Raw genomic sequence first — 22,051 nt, 5'->3', positions numbered from 1 at the left:
CTGCATTCACATCTTCTAGGAGACTTTCAGATGGTACTTCACTTAGTCTCTGCAAGTGGCATTGGGGTTGCCTTGTGTTAATTCGGGCCATGATCTCATCTTTCAGGTCAGTCTCTGCCTCACCCCGTGTGATACTTATTGGGGCTTTGTACCCATTCTCCAGTTGAGAAGTTAATGCTAACTCCCCTCTGACCTAGCGTCAGCGTAAGCCTAGCTCTCCCTTGTCGTACCATAGTTTGTGTTGTACCTCGTCAATCTCAAGTTGAAAGCAGTTGCTGTTTGCGGATGTTGGAACACTGAGCTACTAGTTGCTTAGCCGTAACCTTGGACTGCGGGTTTCGAAGTAACCATTTTTCCCACATCCTGTTCATGTAACCCCTCTGACTCGCATCACTGGAGCTGTAGCATTCCAACACAGCCTTGTTCTTGTATCTCGCCCATCTCTGCCTTGTTCCAGTAGCCCATCCAGTATCCCATTTCTCAATTATATATATATATATATATATATATATATATATATATATATATATATATATATATATATATATATATATATATATATATATATACACACGCCAATGATATGCTAATTGTTGTGATCAATTAATACAGGACAAAAAAATGTCTGATATTGAACTTTTCTGTGAAGCTTCGCCATAGAGACTAGATTTGGATTTATGTTTTAATCAATTCTGTTCAAATATGAACTGACAAACTAATACAAGAATCACATTTCAGAACATGTTTGTACAGCTCTACACTACAGGGTTAGACGTTTATATGCAGAATGAGATCCTATGGAGACAGAGGGAGGGCATCTGACACAAAGAGATGGCATCTGACACACAGGGGCATTTCAGAACATGTTTATACAGCTCTAAACTACAGGGTTAGCAGTTTTTATGCAGAATAAGAGAAGGTTGTGTTGTTTGTAGAGGATTATGGGACTTAAAAAATTGCAGCCTTTGTGATTTGCGAATGTGTCCATTCAAATTGCAATGAATCATGGTGCTCTTGCTGAAACAGCAGAGGAAGCCATGTGTGTCTCCTCAACATAACCCTACTCTGTCTGAACACGCACAAATGTTTATCCACAAAAATCATTAGCTCTGAGGGCCTGGATCTCCGCTCGCCGCTGGCTTCTGTCACAGCTAAAAATAGTGATGATGTCGTTTGTCGAGGAGGAAGTGGTCAGAGGCAGAGGGTGAGTGGGTAAACACAGCAAACAGAGATGAGACGAGTACAAGGACTCTGTTTCTGAGGCTTACATTCTATACAAATGATAACAGGAGTGGATTTGGAAGCACTTTTCTCTTTAAATCAGCCATATTGTGCTTGTGTCTGCTTTATATGATACCCGTGGGTCATTGTTATAATTTGCACATTTTAAATCACAATCTGTTCATCTAAAACATCTGTCCACTGACTTCTGAGTTAGAAAACTGCGGTGCCCAATGGGAGCTGACGTTGCCTTAAACGTCTTCACAACAAAGCTCTGCATTTTGTCAGCACCCTCTATGGATAGCTGCACATCACACTAGCAAACCAAAATGACCACACAATGCTGTAGAATCCTATGAGTATCACTGTTTAAGTGTGTACATCACAGTGGCTGTGTACCAGTTGAGGTGAAAACGGGGGTAGATCAGCAAAATGGCATCTTGAAAATAAGAGATTAAAGATTACTTAAACGTGAATCACACCAAATACATTTTCAGAGGCTCAATGAGAAGAAATGACTAGAACATGGTTAAAGCTCTGAAAAATCCAGTTTGTAGCATATTTAACATAAAACAGCACTATAGCCACACTGCCAGAAGGTCATAGGCTCAATTTATGTAAAATGCAAATATGGAAACAAATGAAAAATAAATATTTGCGAATTAACCAAAATCAAATACACTGCAGCCAGAGGAGCATAGACTAGTGATAGGTGCAGCCAGAGGAATAAAGACCAGAGAATGGAGAACAAACCAGAGACAGGTGCAGCCAGAGGAGCACAGACCAGAGACTGGAGAACAAACCAGAGACAGGTGCAGCCAGAAGCGATTGTGAAAACCTAATTTCACTTTTGTTCATTTATACTGACAGAGAAGACGTTGCAACAATGACTCAGTTCATAGAGTGTTCCTCCTGTGGTCTGAAGGCTGGCAGTTTGAATCCTGCTCTCAACATAAACATCATTGGTAGAGCACTAGCTGCTCTCACAGATGATACTGTCGTTGTGTCTTTGGGCAAGATATACACTCTGCGTACATTGGTGTTTGAGTGTGTGTGTGAATGGGTGAGTGGTTCCTTGAAGGTAGAAAAGCACTATATAAATGTGATCTGATTTTGGTCCAGTTTTTGTTTCATGTGGATGGGCCCAATAATTACAGAGATATTAACCAAAAACCAGGTCAACACATCTGCAATGAGACAGTTGCACAGCAGATGGTGCTGACCTTGGCAAGTGCGTTCATCGGTCAGGAGCTTGTGTCCTTTCTGACAGCTGCACTCGAAGGAGCCGACTGTGTTCCGGCAGAAGTGGTCACAGCCTCCGTTATTCTCCAAACACTCATCGATATCTGAGAAAAAAATAAATAAAAAAATTAAAGTCAATTTCATTCACAACAATAAAACAATTAGAATCACTTTATAAACAAGCTCCAAAAACATTGGATAAAAAACATTACAGATATCATCACTGTCACATTCTACAAAAATACAATTTGCTAAATTGGAATAATTTGGTTAAATTAAAAAACATCTGTTTGGTCTATAAAATCAAACATGGCACTGCCCCGCCGTCACTGGGTGATTTCGTAAAGTTTAGATCTAGTGAGGGCCGAGTGACCAGAGGAGCAGCGAGGGCAGACTGTGTTATTCCTCACAGAAGATCAGCCTTTAGTCAGGCGGTTTTCTCAGTCAAAGCCTCCCAGCAGTGGAACACAGTGAAGCCATTAGATAGTCTCCATCATTCTTTTCATTTAAAAAGAATGCCAAAAAATGGCTTGTGGAAACTCAGTCCTGTGAACATTAATTGTAAATAGGTATTTGTAATTGTATATATTTTTAATTTGTCCACATTATATTGTCTTTCATTATGTTTAATTCTTATCTTTGAATGTTGAAATGTTTTCTTAATTGTAGGTTGCCTTGATACATCTGGCCTGGGGACAACCGATGAAAATTAGCTCTAGCCAGCTAACTCGGGCACATTTACATTATTTTTTTGTAATGTTTATTAATGTGCATTGTCCCCTTTTTAAATAAATAAATAAATAAAAATAAAAAAATAAAATAAACTTTCTTCACACCAAAAAACTTCCCTCTGTGTCAAATGTCCACCCCAGCTCTTTAGCTCTATGGGGTAAAGAGCTGAGGTATATTATGCTAAATCAACATTTTTAGCTCTTGGATACCTTTTCCTGGGTATACAGGGTTTGTACTAACTCAGAAAATCTCAATTTGAACCATTCAGTAGCTGCAAAGATATCTTTATATCTTTTCAGTTCTGGTTTAGATACGCATTTTCATTTTCTGCGATTTGTTACATTTTTGTGATCTTTTGCGTCACTGGTTTTCAGAGCAAATCTCCATGAGAGGCCGTACAAGTTCAATAACTTCCGTCTAATTACTCTCCGAGTCCACCATTTCGTCTTTGGTTTGTAGTCCCAGCTCAACATGATGAAGAAAATGCACATTGATAAAACTAGGTGTTCAGTTGCATTAACCAACACATATCGGTACACCGGCGTCCTGTCACAGAACCTCTGCCTACTACTTGGATAACATTTATTTTTGGGGGAAATATACCTACGAACTACAGAGGATGCTTTTTGTATATGCGCACCACTTCAAGGAGGAATGCTTGAAGTGGTGCACTCAAACCTGCACCAGTTTAGTGATAGATTTGCTGAAAGGCTCCATTTAATCGAGGGATCATTTCCTTCTGTCTATACAGTTGATGTAGTAAGTCAAAAGCTACACTAACATAATGATAAATAGTATTCTGTATGTTGATGGAACTTGGTAGTTTGTATGGCGTCTTTGCCTTTAGCATTAGCTTTAAATAACACTGTTTGTGATTGTCTCATCAATACTTGTGAAAAGGCCAAGCTTGGGTGATATTTATGAAGGGATAATGCCAATAAAAAAGCTGAAAAGACCCTGTCTTGAAAGGACCATAGCAGAGGACCCCTTAGAAGGCAGCTCAACAACGCATGTTCCATCAGATCCACGAGATTATACATATGATCCCGAAGATTCACTAACAGTTTTGTCAGAGGTGTCTGATAAGAAGTAAGTCAAAGCTCCAATTACTAATCTTTTAAAAGAATAGTTGTATGCAAATATGTTATATATTTTTTGTTGTTGTTTGTAGCCCAGACACAGCCAAACCCATTCATAAAATGCCAAAATACATATATAGTTTATAAAAAATGCCTGCTGGAGCTTTTTGAGGTGTGCCCAGTCTGCCAGCGAGCTTCAGGAATAAAAACAAGAACCGTTTTTCGTTATTTTGTTTTCTCAGATCTTCTGGGCAATGAGGCTCAAAGTATTTCAGTACAACACTTTCCGAAGACATGCCAGGAGTTTCATGGGACCTGCCATTATACACAAGTCGCGGTCAACAGAGGGGGACATATTGGAGGATCTAAAAATGCAAAATGTAATCCTCGGTGGAGACATGAGGGCTGACACTCCAGGTAATAGATTTTTTTTTTTCTTGACTCCGATTTTGTCTGAAATGTTGATCCTCTTTTAGGACATTCTGCAAAGTTTGGGAGTTACTCTATGATAAATCTGAGAAGTCAGAGGATCATTTCTTTACACACAGCTAGTTCAGGTGAGTAAAAATGGATTTGGTTTATTTGAATAGGGGCGGATACAAAAAAACAATGAATAGTTGCAGCACAGCAGCCCGATGCATGCATCATAGTGCTTATAGCCGCAGCTAATTCGCAGCACTTGTCCCTAAAATAAAATGTGATAGTGCAGTAATAGCAAAACGAAGTTGAAGGGAGTTATCACATGGAACTCGAGGGTTTGAAGCGGAGCTTTCCTGAATGCTCTTGGTATTAATCTGGAGTCATTAGTGACAGACCGACATCTGCAAATCCAGTAATACCTGAGGGAGGAGAACATCACTCATCACTATGATGTGTGGCACATTGAGAAAGATTTCTGTGTAATCCCTCAGTCGTCCAGGTCTGATCCATAGCAAAAGATGAAATTTAAATCTGTCCAGCTGACAGATTTAAACTTCGTCTTTTGCTACTGAGAAAGGTATTAGTACAAACTGAATTTTGTTATTCAATTTCTGTTTGGTTGGTTTATATAACAGTTTTGTTCTTCAGGTATCTCTAAAAAGATGGAAAAACAAAGACTGCACAGAACTAATTAAGTGGGTTTGAAGCTTGAAGAACCACATCTACTGGACAGCAGCTTCTTTCTACAACACCAGAGGAAAGATCAGTCACGTCCAAGACACACACACTCACGACGATGTTGCTTTTCCTCAGTGTTTACACCCACAGCAGAAGTCAAGGAACAAAAGCAAATGGTTGAAACCATTTATTACTTATTATAGTTATATGTGTGTATATCTGTGTCATATCGTATCATATCGTACTGCATATTATATATTGCATTCATCATTTAACAATTTAACATTTATCTTTTATTTTTTGGTCAAGCTACACCAGCATTGTATAGGCTAGAGGGTCTGTGGACTGGCAAGAGGATCCTCAATAATGTAGAGAAGATGAGCCCACACTTCGCCAGTGGAATCATTTAACAGTGTGATTCTGCGCCAAAAAGTTCTGCTTGTCCTTTCCTGGGAATGCTTTCAGTAGATGAGTATTTTTAAATTCCTCATTATTTTAAATATGTAGCAATAGTATTGCTATTTCTTTTTATTTTTGAGACTGTACCTGGCAGCTATGCATTTCAATGAGAACACTGGACATCCACAAGCTACAAAATCAACTGGAGAGCTCATGTACAGGATGTACAAGTATCAAAAGGGAGAAGGCATCGCAAGGCCCATCAAAACTGAAGCTACCTTTGTTAAGTAATTGCTCTGTTTAAAACTATTTTGCATGCAAAATTACCATCACAAACTATACAGTTCTATCCCATATCTGCAGTATTTAAATGACAGCTGTGCAAAACAAGAAATATCAAACATCACAAATAACTTATCAAGTAGATGTCTGTAATCCTTCAGTCATCCACTTCCCAACCGAAGTTTAAATCTGTCAACTGGACAAATCCTTGTAGGAGTGAAGATGTTTCGCTGCTCATCCAAGACACTTCTTCAGTTCTGATCAGATTACTGCTGGACACTGCCTTATATCTATCTGAAGAGAGGGGCTAACTACATTGAAACTGTAAACAGCTATTGTCTCCAGTTTCATCTGAAGCCACTCTATTCAGCCTTTAACGACGCTGCTATTGTTCTCTGTTTGCGTCTGAGGATGGAGTTATAGATGGGGGATAGATGATGTCTCAGGCCCCCATTTCTGTTTAAGGAATTTAACCATAATCGGGGCCGTAGACATCTATAAACAGTAGCTGTTTACAGTTTGAGTGTAATTAGCCCCTCCCTTCAGATAGATATAATGCAGTGTCCAGCAGTAATCTGACCAGAACTGAAGAATGAGCAGTGAAACGTCTCCGATTTGACTCCGATTTGTCCAGTTGACAGATTTAAACTTCGTCTTTTGCTAATTTATTAAGTAGTAATAAACAATCTCTATACCATAATTACAAACATAACCTCTATAATCTCAGCTACAAAAACAGAATTAAGAAAACACAAACCCACATTATGAATATAATATTTTTTTTTTATACTTTAATAAACAGAAAAAAGTAACAGATAATTGTCCATTATTGCAGATTACGTTGCTGACATGCTTTCTTTCTTTTTTTTTTTATTCTTTATTTGTCAGGGACCAAGTACAAATTCATTAAGCTTACAAAAGAAGAGATGATTTGTACCAGATTTAGCTACTGTTACTTTTCATCTGCAGTGCCTGGATCTGATCTTTGAAGTGGTGTTTCCAGACCCAGCTCCATTTGTCCAGGAGATGGTACAGATCCCCTGTCCACCTCTACTGGCCACTCAGTACCCCAGTCCAGACAAGGCAACTCTCGTCTCTGCTTTTACCTCCCGCTTTAATCCAGCACAGGTTTGACGCCCACATATTGACCCTTTTCATCTGGGAACTCTTGGTGTATTCGGAGGATGATACAAGATGGCAGAAACACGCAAACTCTCTGACCCAGCTATTCACAGCACCCATGACATGGAACTTCTATAGGCACAATACCTACAATGACTGAAGCACATATAGAACCAATTACACAGCATGCAATAATTATTCATGTATTCTATTAATTTGTTTGTTTTTAAGTCGTGTCTTGGCTGTGCTTGCAATGAAACAGAAGTGAAAAAGTTACACAGCTTGCAATTATTTATTTATTATGTTTATTTGTTTGTGTTTTTAGATATTTCTTTCTAGAGTTGTGCTTGCAGTGAGACTAAAGTATAAATCTATATCTACTGTGTGCAATACTTATTTTAGTTATTTGTGTTATTTGTGTTGTGTCAAAGTTGTTTGTTGGGTGTTTGGACTGAGACTAAAGTTCAGTGGTCCAGACCGGTTTGATCAGGGAGACGTGGAAGGTTGGATGGATCCGGAGAGATGGGGCAACTGGAGTCGTACAGCAGACGGATTTATGATTCTAATAATCTTAAATGGACCCAGGAAGTGAGGGGACAACTTGCGGGAGTCAGTCTTCAACGGGATGGTTTTGGAGGAGAGCCAAACCATTTGGCCAGGTTGGTATGTGGGACCCAATGAGGGCCACCCTGGTCTAGCTCCACACACGGCGGCAGCGTTGGACCTGATACTGGACGGACGGAACAGCAAGGTCTCTCTCCTCTGCGGGGAAGAGCGGGGACTGGTATCCCAGGGAGGCTTCGAAAGGGGACACACCGGTGGCCGAGCTCACAAGGGAGTTATGAGCATATTCAATCCAGGGCAGGTAAGTACTCCAGGTTGCGGGATTTGTGGATACCGTACATCGTAGGGCTGATTCTAGGTCCTGGTTGGCCCGTTCCGTCTGCCCATTCGACTGCGGGTGGAAGCCGGACGTGAGACTGACCGTAGCCCCTAAGCCATTGCAGAAGGCCCGCCACACCTGGGACGTGAACTGTGTTCCTCTATCGGAAACGATGTCCACCGGGATGTCGTGTAGGCGGAAGACATGGCGAGTGAGCTGGTCAGCCGTCTCCTTGGCCGTTGGGAGCTTAGGCAGGGCTACGAAGTGGGCAGCCTTGGAGAAGCACCAGGTGGTATGCGTTTCGTAAATCCAGTTTTGAAAATATGGTGGGTCCATGGAGGGGCATGAAGGTGGAGTCCAGTAGGGGGAGCGGGTATTTATTCTTGACTGCGATGTTGTTCAAGCCCCGGTAATCAATACAAGGCCGCAGAGACTTGTCCTTTTTGGCCACAAAGAAGAACCCCGCCCCCACCGGGGAAAACGACGGATGAATAATTTCGGCCAGGGATCCACGGATGTACTCCTCCATGGACTCACGCTCGGGCCTAGACAGGTTATACAGACGACTAGAGGGTAATGGGGCACCTGGAAGGAGGTCTATAGCACAGTCATATGGGCAGTGCGGGGGTAAGGAAAGCACCTTACTTTTACTAAAAACCTCCCCTAGGTCGTGATACTCCGCCGGGACTGAAGACAGGTTGGGAGCTTCCGGGGTCGGGTCGACGATGGGGCCAGACCCCTCAGCGGGAGGTAAGGCGGACTGGAGACACTTGGCGTGGCACTCTGGGCTCCACCCCGACACTCCATCCCAGGCCCAATCAAAGATGGGGTTATGAGTTCGTAACCAGGGATAGCCTAAAACCAGCGGGGGAAGTGGAGGAGGACAACACAAAGAACCAGCGGGTCTCACGGTAGTTGCCGGATAAAATCACGGTGACGGGTTCCGTGACGTGCGTCAGGCGGGTCAAAAAACGTCCGTTGAGTGCCTGGGTGTTTAGGGGGCATTCGAGGGGCTCCAGTCTGATGCCGAGCTGCTCCGTGACCTGGGTGTCAATAAAGTCCTTCTCCGCCCCGGAATCGACAAGAGCTAAAACAGGTAAGGTCTCTGAACGTATACACAGATTGGCACTGAGCCGCAGTCTATTATTCGTATCCGGGATGCGAGACTCACCCACCAGTACTCCTAGCGCTGAAACAGGAATCCCCGACAGAGGTGAGGCTGACCTGAATATGGATCCGGATCCGTGCCTCTCGACTCCGGAGGACGTGGCGGGGGAGCGAGAAGCCCGGCCACTTGACTGGTGAGCTGCACCACTTGTTGAGACAACGTCTGGTTAAAATCCAACAGGGTCCGAATAGATTGTTCGTGTTGTCCTATAACCACCTCATGGTGGGAGCACGCTTGTCTGAGTGACTGGTCCAGGCCCGAGTCCGCTTAGTCCATGGTGGCCAGACCGTTCTGTCGTAACGGCTAGTGCAGGTGCGGACCAAGGAGAACACAGAAGGACAGGAATTGCAGGCATCATGACAGTAAACTATGCATGTGGGTTGGCTGGGGACCATTTTTGCTCGCACCTACAAAATATATTATCAATAACGTGAGTGTGAATAATATACAGTAAAGCTTTTGTAAAGGAAACTCACTTTAGGGGTTTCTCGACAGCATCTATTTTCCACTTCAGTTTCAGCATTGTAGTGCAGTTGTCACATGTGCACCTAAGGACACGGTATTAACAAAATTAACTACAGCAAATGCAAACATGACCCAAACTGACATGCTTGATCTGCAAATAAGATCAAATGTTACATGTACACATGAATGCTGTGCAGTGAGGTACATCATATTTAATTTAACAGTATTATATAGCCAGGCAAACTATATTTTTGCTCAATTTCTTTCTCATTGAATACAAGCACATAAATAGGCTTGAGAATGCATGAGCAAACTTCACAGATGATTTCATTTATAACATGCATCATACATACACCGTTCACTGATGCATCTAGCAATGCATCTTTGTTAGTATATATTTACAAGTTAACCAACTAACCATTGAGAAGCGTTCATTTCAAGTCTAGCAGGTGTTCCGAAGGTTCGTCTTGTTCAACATCTTTGTGCTCCAGGTCATATTCTGGTTCAACATGTAGGGTTGGACAATAAAGTTTTCTTCTTGTGTCATTTTTAATCCATAGTTAAAAAGTGATCTAATTTGAGCAAAACATCCACAGTGCGTGATTCCTTTATCCAGAGGACCACAACAATGGCTGCCGGGGGTGTGGCGCAGGTAAAGAAACACTCCTAGTTGCCGGGAGGGGGGTGAGCTGTGAAGTATCTGATTTAAAGGAGCCAGCGCAAAACAAGTCATTCGTAGTCAGTGCTCTGAGCAACATGATGCTACCACCCCCGTTTCACAGTTGGGATGGTGTTCTCAGGCTTGTAAACTTTCTCCTTTTTCCTCCAAACATAACAATGCTCATTATGGCCAAACAGGTCTTTGTCCTTGTGTGCACTTGCAAACTGTAATTTGGCATTTTTATGTTTGTTTTGGAGTAATGGCTTCTTCCTGTCAGAGTGGCTTTTTCAGCCCATGTCAGTAAAGTACTTACCAGCTTCAGCCAGCATCTTCACAAGATCTTTTGCTTATGTTTTTGGGTCAATATGCACATTTTGGACCCAAGCACGACCATCTGTAGAACACAGAACCCATCTCCTTCCTGAGCAGTATGATGGCTGGACATTCCCATGGTGTTTATACTTGCATATAATTGTTTGAACAGATGAACGTGGCACCTTCAAGTATCTGAAAATTGCACCCAAGAATGAACCAGAATTGTGCAAGTCCACAGTTCTCTTCCTGATATCTTGCCTGATTTCTTTTAACTTTCCCCTGATTTAACACAAAAATGCAGTGTGTGTCAGGTGTGCCTTCAAATATATCCACAGGTGTGTTTCTAATTAACTCAAATGTTGTCAACAAACCAAATCAGATGCTTCCAAATTCATGACATCATCATCTGGGTTTTCCCAAATTATTTAAAGTCATAGTAATCTTACTGTATGTAAATTTCGGACTTTGAAGAAAGTAATGAAAAATGTTATTTAAAAATCCTTTTCTCATTATTCTGGCATTTTGCAAATAGAAATAATTTTGGTAATCATAATTGACCTAAAACAGGAAAAGTTTAGTCTAATTTCATGGCAGACAGTGAGAAAAAAAGCATATGTATCTTTTTCACATAGTGTATGTAAACGTCTGGTTTAATCCTGTGTACAGGACTTGCACCAGATACAGATAAGCACTGATACAGTACAAAGATGGCCACAAAAAGGAAATAAAAACGATATCACTTCATGGAATCAAACTGAACCAATTGTCAATCACAACATGGGAAAGATAACAGGTTTATTCACACTGGCATCTTCAGCACATGAACTAAGGGAAGGAAATGAGTCTAATGCTACTGTCATTTTTTAAAAAGGAGACATTTCTGAGATGTGAAGGTGTTTGAACATTAAAAACACAGAAAAACACTCACTGTAGAAACCACCTCATGACATCATCAAGTGGAACAGCAGTTTCAGCTTTTGGGGAGAATGACTAAATCTGCTTGGCTGGCCAACCACTCCCTCCTACATTCTGTTAAAATCCAGAAGGGTCCGGAATCGCACCACAGAGCATGACAAACCTCCGTCTAAAGCACAGACTGTATATACAAATGGACATAGCTAACCCACAAGCTTCCCCGTTCCAAATAGGAAGTGGGCATGGTCATGCTTCAGTTCCATCAACTCTGGCTCCAATTCACTTTCTTTGTATAAGCGTGGCCCTTCTCTCTGTAACTGCTGCTGTCAGACTGTTCATATTGGACTAAAAATGTTCATATTAATCTGCTCTACATGATCCTGGGGTTTTTATTTCTCTGTTTTGTCCTTAAATCAAGATATAAACATTAAGACCAGACAAATCAGCTTTCCCCAAGGTCGCTCCCATTAGCGTCTGCATTAGTTTTGATTGACAATGTTGCTAAGCAGTGGTGCAGGTGGGAAGGGGGTGTTACCTTCAACAGCTTCGATGAGCCTCACATGGAGTTGAATGCTGTGGGTGACCTCGCATTCCATCAGTCCGCTACTTTAAACAGTCTATGGTGGGCCGGTCCAACCACAACCTCATTTCTATTACATGTCTGTCAAATGCACAAGAAAATTCTTATATCATTCATATCATTTCATTTACCTGAGATAAAGATTGTTTTGTTTTTACTCGTGAGACGCCGTCTTTGTTTTGATACGAAAAGACCATATTGATTGGTTAATCAGAGAGATAGTGAGCAATGCCATTTCCGCTGTGATGTAATATCAATAAGGTTTTTGATGAGTCCTGCTAATATCCCTAAATCAAGATAGATCAGATGGTGGACCTGTGTGTAAAGGCTGAAGTGTCTTCATCGAAGGTTCCTCTTCATTTGTAAAGTGTTTAACATGTTTTCAGTGACATCCACCTGCAGCTCTCCATCCACTGCCTGACCCTAACCCCTAACTCCTAACCCCTATCCCCTAAACCTGCTCCAAAACACACCCGCCCCCAGCTGACCCGCTTCAAACAGACCCGTTCCAAACACACCTACTCCAAACAGACAAAAGAAAATACTTAATATCTTCCATCTGCTCTAGACCACATGATTTGACTGACAGAAGAAGCCCTGCAACAATGAGAAGTGATTGAATTTTAATTTTGAATAAAATATGACACTCTTTAATGAGGAAAAATACATTAGTCAGAGTTAAAATCTGTTTCGCCTTTAAGCTTGGACACAGAGGACATAGTGCAGATGGATGCCCACATTACCACGGCATGTAGGACGAGATAATCAGGATACAGTTTCTGTTAATGCACCGGATGAGCCCCATCAAGTATCAGTCTGTGAGGGATCAGCGAAGAACCACCACACCATAACATCTCCACTGACACTTTTCAATGTAAAAACAAATATGCACCAGGTCATCAAAAGTATTGAAAATCAGACACTAAGCGATGCTAATACTAGTATCGAAACTAGATACTCATTGTTCACAGGTATCGATACTAAAAAAGTCCCATTCACAGGACAGAAATTAACCTTTCCTGAAAAGCTTCAGAATGAGCAGAACAAGTATAAGACGTACAAACTGGTATACGCCCATGGACCACTATGGAACCTACCTGGAAGACTCAGCGATTACACAGATATAAGGCCACATGGGAATATAAAAGAAAGGAGCTGTCTGTGGAATGATCACTACCATTTAAAGTTGAAAATTACAGATCAAATGTCAACAAATCTGTGATCTGACAGTTCAACAGCAAACTCCACCTGAGAATTCTGACCTGCCTCAGCTCGGGTTAAATTGGCCAATTGAAACAGTTGAATGAAGTAATAATGATTGTGGGATATTTTGGATATTTTGTTGTTTGTGAAGGAAGTTTAGGTACTTCAAAAATTCTAGTCTTTATGATTTGCTGACTGTGTCCATTCAAATTGCAATTTCGATTGCGATTAATCTGGCAGCCCTATTTGGAGTTGTTGATTCATGTTTTGTTTTGCATCCCACGTGAACACACTGCATTCTCGGCATGGTTTAAAGCCAAAGGAATTAGACTTAGGAGCCATTAAACAAACAGAAATAAAGAAAACAAAACACTGGCAGCAGCAGCAATTTTCCGACGGCGGCTCGGGAACTATTAAAGGAACGTTCCGAACGCTCCAGGAAACTCCAAAGACCTCAGACCAATAAAGCTCCAGAGCACATGCAGACATCAGGGTCCTAATGAAGCATGCTAACAGAACATGCGCAACACATGTTTAAAGGACCTGTATATACTACGCCACATTTACTTTTGGGCTTTTAAACCAGTTACAACATGACTTCCTCTGTGTTGCTTTTTATTACTACTACTACTTCTACTACTACTACTAATAATAATAATAATGATAATAATAAATTGTATTTATAAGTGCCTTTCGAAACATCCAAAGACATTGTACAGAACAAGTAAAAATATTAAAGTGGGTGAATAAAAACACATGATACAAAACTGGAGGATGGTGTGATGATGATTGGTTATGTCTAAACAAGTCAGTTTGTGTCTGATTCATGCATGTTTGGTGTTTCTCCCTCTATAGAGCTTAAAGATGTTCTTTTCCACACTGTGATGTCAATTACCTTAACAACACTGTCAATCAAGTCTGTTGCTAGCAGGAATGACATCAAGAAAAGAAGGTGCCTGATTTGTCTGTTATTAATGTTTATATCTTGAATTAGGGACAAAATAGTCACATAAAATCTCCAGGATCACATAGAGGGGATAATGTAAGTATTTTAAGACCAAAATGGTGAGGCTCACTGCAGCAGTTACAGAGAGTGGGGCCACAGTTTTTCAATGTAAAGTGAATTGGAGCAGTAGTCGATGGAACTGAATCACGCCCATGCTCATTTCCTATTTGGAACTTGGCAGCTTGCACATTAGCTATGTGCACTTATATATATATAGTAAATATTGATATGTTGCAAACATCTACATGGTGCTAATGTCCACACATGCGAGGATTAAATAATACATTAACTTCATTAGATCTGTGTTTTGGCTGATTGCATTGTTACTGTTATGTTCTGCTCATTTCCGACTTGACAACTGGAACACACAAACTTGAAGAAAAGATCATTCCAATATCCGAGGACAAAGGTAAGGCAGCATGAGGAAGAATGGACAGGAGAATGAGGAGAGGGCCAGAGTGGTTTGAGCAAATATTTGGAGTAAAAAGCAATTAAGTAGCATAGATTTGCTGTAACCCGAGTCTGTCTAAATACTGGACCAGAGCTGGACATCAGGCAGAGGAGAGCCACTGTTTGTCCAGGCATTAGACTGCCCCCACGCTCCATTCTGTTCAATAACAAACTGCAGCCAAGGCAAACATCTGTACAACACAGTGAAGAGGGAGAGTGTGGGCAGTCAGGTCAGGCAATAGAACAGCTATTACATTTATAAAGCCATTTTCTCTGACTTGTTTAAAGAGGAGGATTAGGCAAAATGGACTTTTTGGACATTTCTACCATTTTATGATGTTGCTCCCTCATCAAAAACAAAAGCTTTAGTGGTATCATTACTGTCCAAAGGATTAAAGAGGGGTTACTTTACTTCTATGGGGTATTAACTGTAATATATACATATCTAGACCACCATGTCACCTTTTATTATTTTGAAAATGCTATATTCATCCAAAACAACATATTTGCATGTTTTATAACTTTTGTTTTTGACACTCTGTGTCCCTCCTCCCTTTGCTCTGTTCCTTCAGAGCGCTATCACAACACAATCAGCGTGCATCCTGCTAATTAAACTACTACACATCACATCAGGTTTGTCAAGTTGCTGTGTACAGTTTTGTATCATGTTTAAAATTGTCATATGGGAACATGGGTGACGTAGGCTTGTGGGTGGAGGGTTCGAACAGGGCCTGGGAAAGATCGCTAAATTATTCAAATATACATGGATGACATCTTAAACCTTTTAAGGCATGTTTCTAATGAGGGGCCAATGTTATGACGTGGGATAAAGATCCAAAAAAAAAAAAAAAATGCAGAATACCTCATTTTAAGTTAAAGTCAGTAGCTCTAGAAATGATCTAAAAGTCGTGTTGGTGTTTGGCCGTGGGTTGTGTTAATCTTCTTCTGGTGTTTGGTCGTGAGTTGTGTTCTTCTTCTTGGGTTTTAGTCTCATAGTAAATGTGATCATTCCACAGACAGCTCCTATCTCCAGTCATTTACACAGCAGCCATGAGACAGACAGGAGCTGACAGGGGTCAAGAAACAGGGGCAGTAGACAAGAGACGGGGCAGAAGACAAGAGATGGGGCAGAAGACAAGAGGCAGGGGCAGGAGACAACAGACAGGGGCAGGAGACAAGATACACAGGGACAAAGGACAGGACACAGGAGCAGGAGACAGGAGCAGACAGGAAGAGGGCAAACAACATCACAACAAGCATTGCACATGTGACAGGAGGCTGGACACCCACCCACACACACACACACACACATGTACACACATATGTACACGCATGCACACACCAATTCACATGCACACAAACAGGCACACGCACACAATCACACTTACTCCAGACCAGGGCAGCATGAGGGCAAGAAAACACTGTCTATCCATACATTTTTCTACATTTGTGGAGTAAAATTGTCTGGCCCATCCAGACTTAAATCTCTCTGTGTGTTTTATACAGAGGGTTATCAGTCTGGTCTTCAGTCCCTCTGTCACATCCGAGAACCTAAACATGATAATCCAGTTAGATTTCTTTATTTCAGTGACACACTGACACAGTGGAGCTCATTGGTTGCCATCATTTATAAACAAAACCAAATTCCTCTCCCCTTAGATGAACAGTTTAGTGCTTCAGTGATTGTCTTATTTCCTCATGAGCAGCCATATTTGTTTAAATACAAATATATCATATGCGTTCCTGATTGTTACACCCATCTGAACTCTGGGAGATTCAGCCGTTCTTTCCATCTTCTCATTCTAGTCTACTCTCTCTTTTGCTCCCTCTCCCCCCTTTCTCTCTCCTCTCTGCCCTTACCCCCCCCAGGGCAAACATAGCGGCATATTAAGTGGGCGTGGCACAGCTGGCCGCGCCATGATCCATCTTTTGCACTCATCTCCCGCCCTCAGCTGTCAATCATCTGCAGCCGTGTGTGTTTCATGTTAGCTACATGCTTAATGCTAGGTTCTGTCACAGCCACAAATCAGCACAGCACTCACTGTCCACTCCAGCTCTACTGTGACTACAGTCAAAACAGGGCTGTACACTTCTTCAGTTTAATCAAATACACAGAGGACCACATTCATACAGCACTTAGCAACGCTGTCAATCAACCTCAGCCTAAAAAGGTACCTGATTGGTCAATTATTAATGTTTATATCTTATGTCCATTTATATACAAGTCTATGCTAGCAGGTTAGCTACGTCCATTTATACATACAGTCTATACTAGCAGGTTAGCTATGTCCATTTATATAACAGTCTATGGTACAAACAACCATAAATGACTTCCTCAAACTGCATGTTTTATAATTGAGACACATTTACAAAATCCTTTTTTACAAAAATATGAGCTGTATTTGGTAATTCCAGGCAAAGCAAAAACATCTCCACAGAGACCGGCGGGTGACAGACAATCAACCAGGTCAGCAGCTAGATGGCGCTGTGCAGTGTACGCTGGACAGAGGCCTCACTGTTTATATAGAGTTTGTGAAGCGTCGTGTGGTGGGACAGAGGAGGCTCCATAGATCGGCACCTCAGTGTCACATTCCTCCTCCCTCTGCCCCACAGATCCTCCCCCTCCCCTCATGTTCGGAGAAAGTGCATGACAAGTGAGATCACTCAAAAACAAAGTTAATATCATTAGATTTAAGATTTTACTATAAATCCTGCCTAGAAGTTTACAATTTAACTTCCTCGTTGGAAGCGAGCAGCAGATATGACATATGTAGAGGTCATTCCAAAACTGTTACCTAGCAACTATAATGTACACAAGGGTCAAGACTTGTCTACATTACACAATAGTTTAGAAACAACAGCTTTATTTAGTTAAATAAAGGTTTAAAATGTCAGAAACATATATTTCTTGTCTCAGCATTTTGGATGGAATTGGTGACAGTTGATGACATAGGTAGAAGGATTCTGTTTTACAGCTCAAAAATACTTCCTGTCTTTTACAACTCAGAATTAGAAAAATATATTAATTTGTCAAATTTGTGCTTTAATGGGCATGATGCAAACTGACAATATCTGAGATAAAATCACATAAAGTTTCATCCTTAGAGTTACACACTACATCAGTCCTGTAAGTCACATGACCTGCATCCCGTCACCATGACAACAAGCAGTGAGGCACATGCACACACCTATGACATATAACAGATAACCCAGCAAACACAGAACCAATAGAACTCGGATTGTGACATCAGACTTCATAGTCTGTGAGTGGACTGTATAGAGCTTCATTCACAGCACGATTCTGACATGCAGCTCACTACATGCAGGTCACGTGACTCTGGCGTCTGGGTGAAAAAAGTATAAAGGCTAAATAAAACTTGATTTCTGCCATTAATAATGATTGGATTGAACTGTCACACAAGCATTTAAGGACTAATAATAATTATACATGTTTATGTCATGCTGGACTTTGGATTTGAAATTTGTTTTTGTCTGAGATGTGGAAATTATCGCTCTTTAAACAGTTCAAGCTAAGGTAAGCTGCTAATGCTAGCAACTTTACACCATAACGGTTTATTTATTAGTATTTTATTTATAATCAGGATCAAGAGTGTGATAAACCAGCATTTCTATCTGCTTCACATCCTGTTAAATACCTGTCGCTGTCCGCTATTTTTTCGACTCTCGCAATGCATTGTGGTCTATATTGACTACTCAAGTGAGCACTGATGCCCACTACTTTTCAAGGTGCATTGTGAAAAATTTGGGTGCACTACTTTTTCACCAACTGGACATTCGGACACCACTAAAAATTGCATGACCCCTAAATAGTGCCTTAAGTAGGGAATAGTGTGGACACTAAACACTAGCCTTAGCCTAATGTTAAACCAATGGAGATTTGAAGATGCTAAACAAAAATGTCACTGGTGCAGGCCGGTAGACTGTCCAGTGGGGCAACAACGGTCTGGGCAAAGGGCGGACGACACAACGAGGTCCCTGGACGGAAAGCTTTGTCCAGCGGAGCTGCGAGGGTCCCACCGAGGGGGCAGAGGACACGAGGAGGTCCCTGGACGGAGAATAGTGTCCAGTGGAGCTGCAACAGTCCTGACGAGGGGCAGAGGACACGAGGAGGTCCCTGGACGGAGAACAGTGTCCAGCGGAGCTGCGACGGTCCAGAAGAGGGACAGATGACACGAGGAGGTCCCTGGATGGGAAACGGTGTCCAGCGGAGCTACAACGGTCCAGGCGAGGGGCAGATGACACGAGGAGGTCCCTGGATGGGAAACGGTGTCCAGCGGAGCTACAACGGTCCAGGCGAGGGGCAGATGACACACGGAGGTCCCTGGATGGGAAACGGCGTCCAGCAGAGCTACAACGGTCCAGGCGAGGGGCAGATGACATGAGGAGGTCCCTGGATGGAAAACGGTGTCCAGCGGAGCTGCAACAGTCCAAGCGAGGAGAGGACAGGTTGGGAGTGGACCGGTTGGGACAGGACAGCAAGCGGGGAACAGGCCCGCGAACAGGAGACAGGCAGGTAAGCAGGGTAGGCAGGTTGTATGGTCCAATGAATTCTCCGTGGTGGGCGGTGTGTCTGATCTGGCCCCGAATCCGCTTGGTCCATTGTGGCAAGATCGTTCTGTCGTAAAGGTGGGTGTAGCAGACCAAAGAGTGCAGACTCGGGGCAGATTTACGGTGTTTATTTACAATGGTGCAGAAGACAGTTCAGACAGTTTATTTATCACACATGGGGACAGGGAGCGGGAGGCAGGCCAGACGGGCGTAGTCCAGAGCGGGCAGGAGACATCCAGGGCCGGAGCATGACAGGACAAGACGCGGGAACAGGAAGGACCGAGTAGGAGTAATCCAGCAAGCGGGAGCCAGGGCAGGTGATGGGAAACAAGCCGGAGACCAAGACAGGACACTAGGCAAAGACACACGTAGGATCCCGCAGACAACGGCAGGACAGGCAGGGTGAGGAAACGCAGACGATCACGCACGAGTGTCTAGTCCTGGCTCCTCTTATACACAGCAGGTGGTGGTGATTGCACTGATGGGCTGCAGGTGCGCGCAGGAGGAGCCAGGGGCCCAGCCCAGATCCGGCAGGTGAGGGAGGGAAAGAGCAGGCAGAACTAGGAGCGGACGGTGTGGATCATGACAGATCTATTATGCGGTAGGTTATTATTAGATCAGTATGTATGGGTGGGTGATACAGATAAAAAACAAAAAACAAATCTATCTTGACATATTTTTCAGAGTATCCGAATAATGATTTTTTGAAATGTTCACTAAAATATTTCTTCAAAGGTACAATATTACACAAAGCTGACACTTGTTAATGTTAATGTTTTTAATGTTCTTGAAAATAGTGTATTATGGGACATTAAACTTTTATCCACTAGCCCTGTCACAATAACAAATTTTGAAATTGCTGAAGTTATTATTATATTGCTGAAGTTATTGCTGATGATAAACGATAAAATTGAAAATGTTCTATGCCACTGGCCCAAAAACTCTTGAAACTTGAATTTTAACCAAAGCATTCTACTGAGATGTCTGTAGCCAGTTTACGTAAATTACAAAAAGCAGTTTGGAACAAGGACTGTGTGTTGGAACAGTACTTATAGATTTTAGAAAATCTTTTGATACTGCGGACCACCTACAGACGTGGACAAAATTATTGGTACCCTTCGGTTAATGAAAGAAAAACGCATTTTTAACGCAAATTTAACCAATGAAAGTCAGATATTGCTTTTCAACCATGCTTCAACAGGATAAAAAAATAAATAAACTGATGAAACAGTCCTGGACAAAAATGATGGTATCGTTTACTTAATATTTTGTTGCACAACCTTTTAAGGCAATCACTGCGATCAAACGATTCCTGCAACAGTCAATGAGACTTCTGCACCTCTCAGCAGGTATTTTGGCCCACTCCTCATGAGCAAACTGCTCCAGTTGTCTCAGGTTTGAAGGGTGCCTTTTCCAGACGGCATGTTTCAGCTCCTTCCAAAGATGCTCAATAGGATTTATGTCAGGGCTCATAGAAGGCCACTTTAGAATAGTCCAATGTTTTCCTCTTATCCATTCTTGGGTGTTTTTAGCTGTGTGTTTTGGGTCATTGTCCTGTTGCAAGACCCATGACCTGCGACTGAGACCAAGCTTTCTGACACTGGCCAGCACATTTCTCTCTAGAATCCCTTGATAGTCTTGAGATTTCATTGTACCCTGCACAGATTCAAGACGCCCTGTGTCAGATGCAGCAAAGCAGCCCCAGAACATAACAGAGCCTCCTCCATGTTTCACAGTTGGGACAGTGTTCTTTTCTTGATAAGCTTCATTTTTTCCGTCTGTGAACATAGAGCTGATGTGTCTTGGCAAAAAGTACAATTTTTGTCTCATCTGTCCATAGGACATTCTCCCAGAAGCTTTGTGGCTTATCAACATGTAGTTTGGCAAATTGCAATCTGGCTTTTTTATTATTTGTTTTCAACAATGGTGTCCTCCTTGGTCGTCTCCCATCAAATCCACTTTGGCTCAAACAACGACGGATGGTGCGATCTGACACATGTTCCTTGAGCTTGAAGTTCACCTTTCTCTTTAGAAGTTTTTCTGGGCTCTTTTGTTACCAGTCTTATTATCCGTCAGTTTGATTTGTCATCAGTTTTCCTCCTCCAGCCACGTCCAGCGAGGTTTGCTAGACCAATGGATCTTAAATTTCTGAATAATATGTGCAGCTGTAGTCACAGGAACATCAAGCTCCTTGGAGATGGTCTTATAGCCTTTACCTTTAACATGCTTGTCTATAATTTTCTTTCTAATCTCCTGAGACAACTCTTTCCTTTGCTTCCTCTGGTCCATGTTGAGTGTGGTACACACCATGTCACCAAACAGCACAGTGACGACCTGTAGCCCTATATATAGCCCCACTGACTGATTACAAGATTGTAGACACCTGTGATGCTAATTAGTGGACACACCTTATGGATTAACGTGCCCCTTTGGTCACATTATTTTCAGTCTGTTCTCAGGGTACCATCATTTTTATCCAGGCCTGTTTCATGAGTTTATTTTTTTAATAATTCTGTTGAAGCATAGTTGAAAAGCAATGTCTGACTTTCATTGGTTAAATTTCATAGAATTGTTATTTATTATTACTTTTGTCAGATTCAAGTTATTTCTGTGACCACTGTGAATTTTTCTTTCATTAACAGAAGGGTACCGACAATTTTG

General features: G+C 41.9%; 1 protein-coding gene across 1 annotated transcript in view; it reads right to left on the bottom strand.

The window, feature by feature from the left end:
• Positions 1 to 22,051, bottom strand: part of scube1 (signal peptide, CUB domain, EGF-like 1) — a 138,847-nt gene that overhangs the window by 22,801 nt on the left and 93,995 nt on the right. Inside the window, exon 9 of the mRNA XM_055225720.1 lies at positions 2,445 to 2,567. Coding sequence (XP_055081695.1) covers positions 2,445 to 2,567 — 123 coding nt within the window. The remainder of the gene's footprint in view (positions 1 to 2,444; positions 2,568 to 22,051) is intronic.

The sequence above is a fragment of the Periophthalmus magnuspinnatus genome, chromosome 12, assembly GCF_009829125.3.
Source record: "Periophthalmus magnuspinnatus isolate fPerMag1 chromosome 12, fPerMag1.2.pri, whole genome shotgun sequence".
NCBI classification, from domain to species: Eukaryota; Metazoa; Chordata; class Actinopteri; order Gobiiformes; family Gobiidae; genus Periophthalmus; species Periophthalmus magnuspinnatus.
The sequence above is the reverse complement of the archived record's forward strand: the minus strand, read 5'-3'. Positions and strand labels throughout refer to the sequence as shown.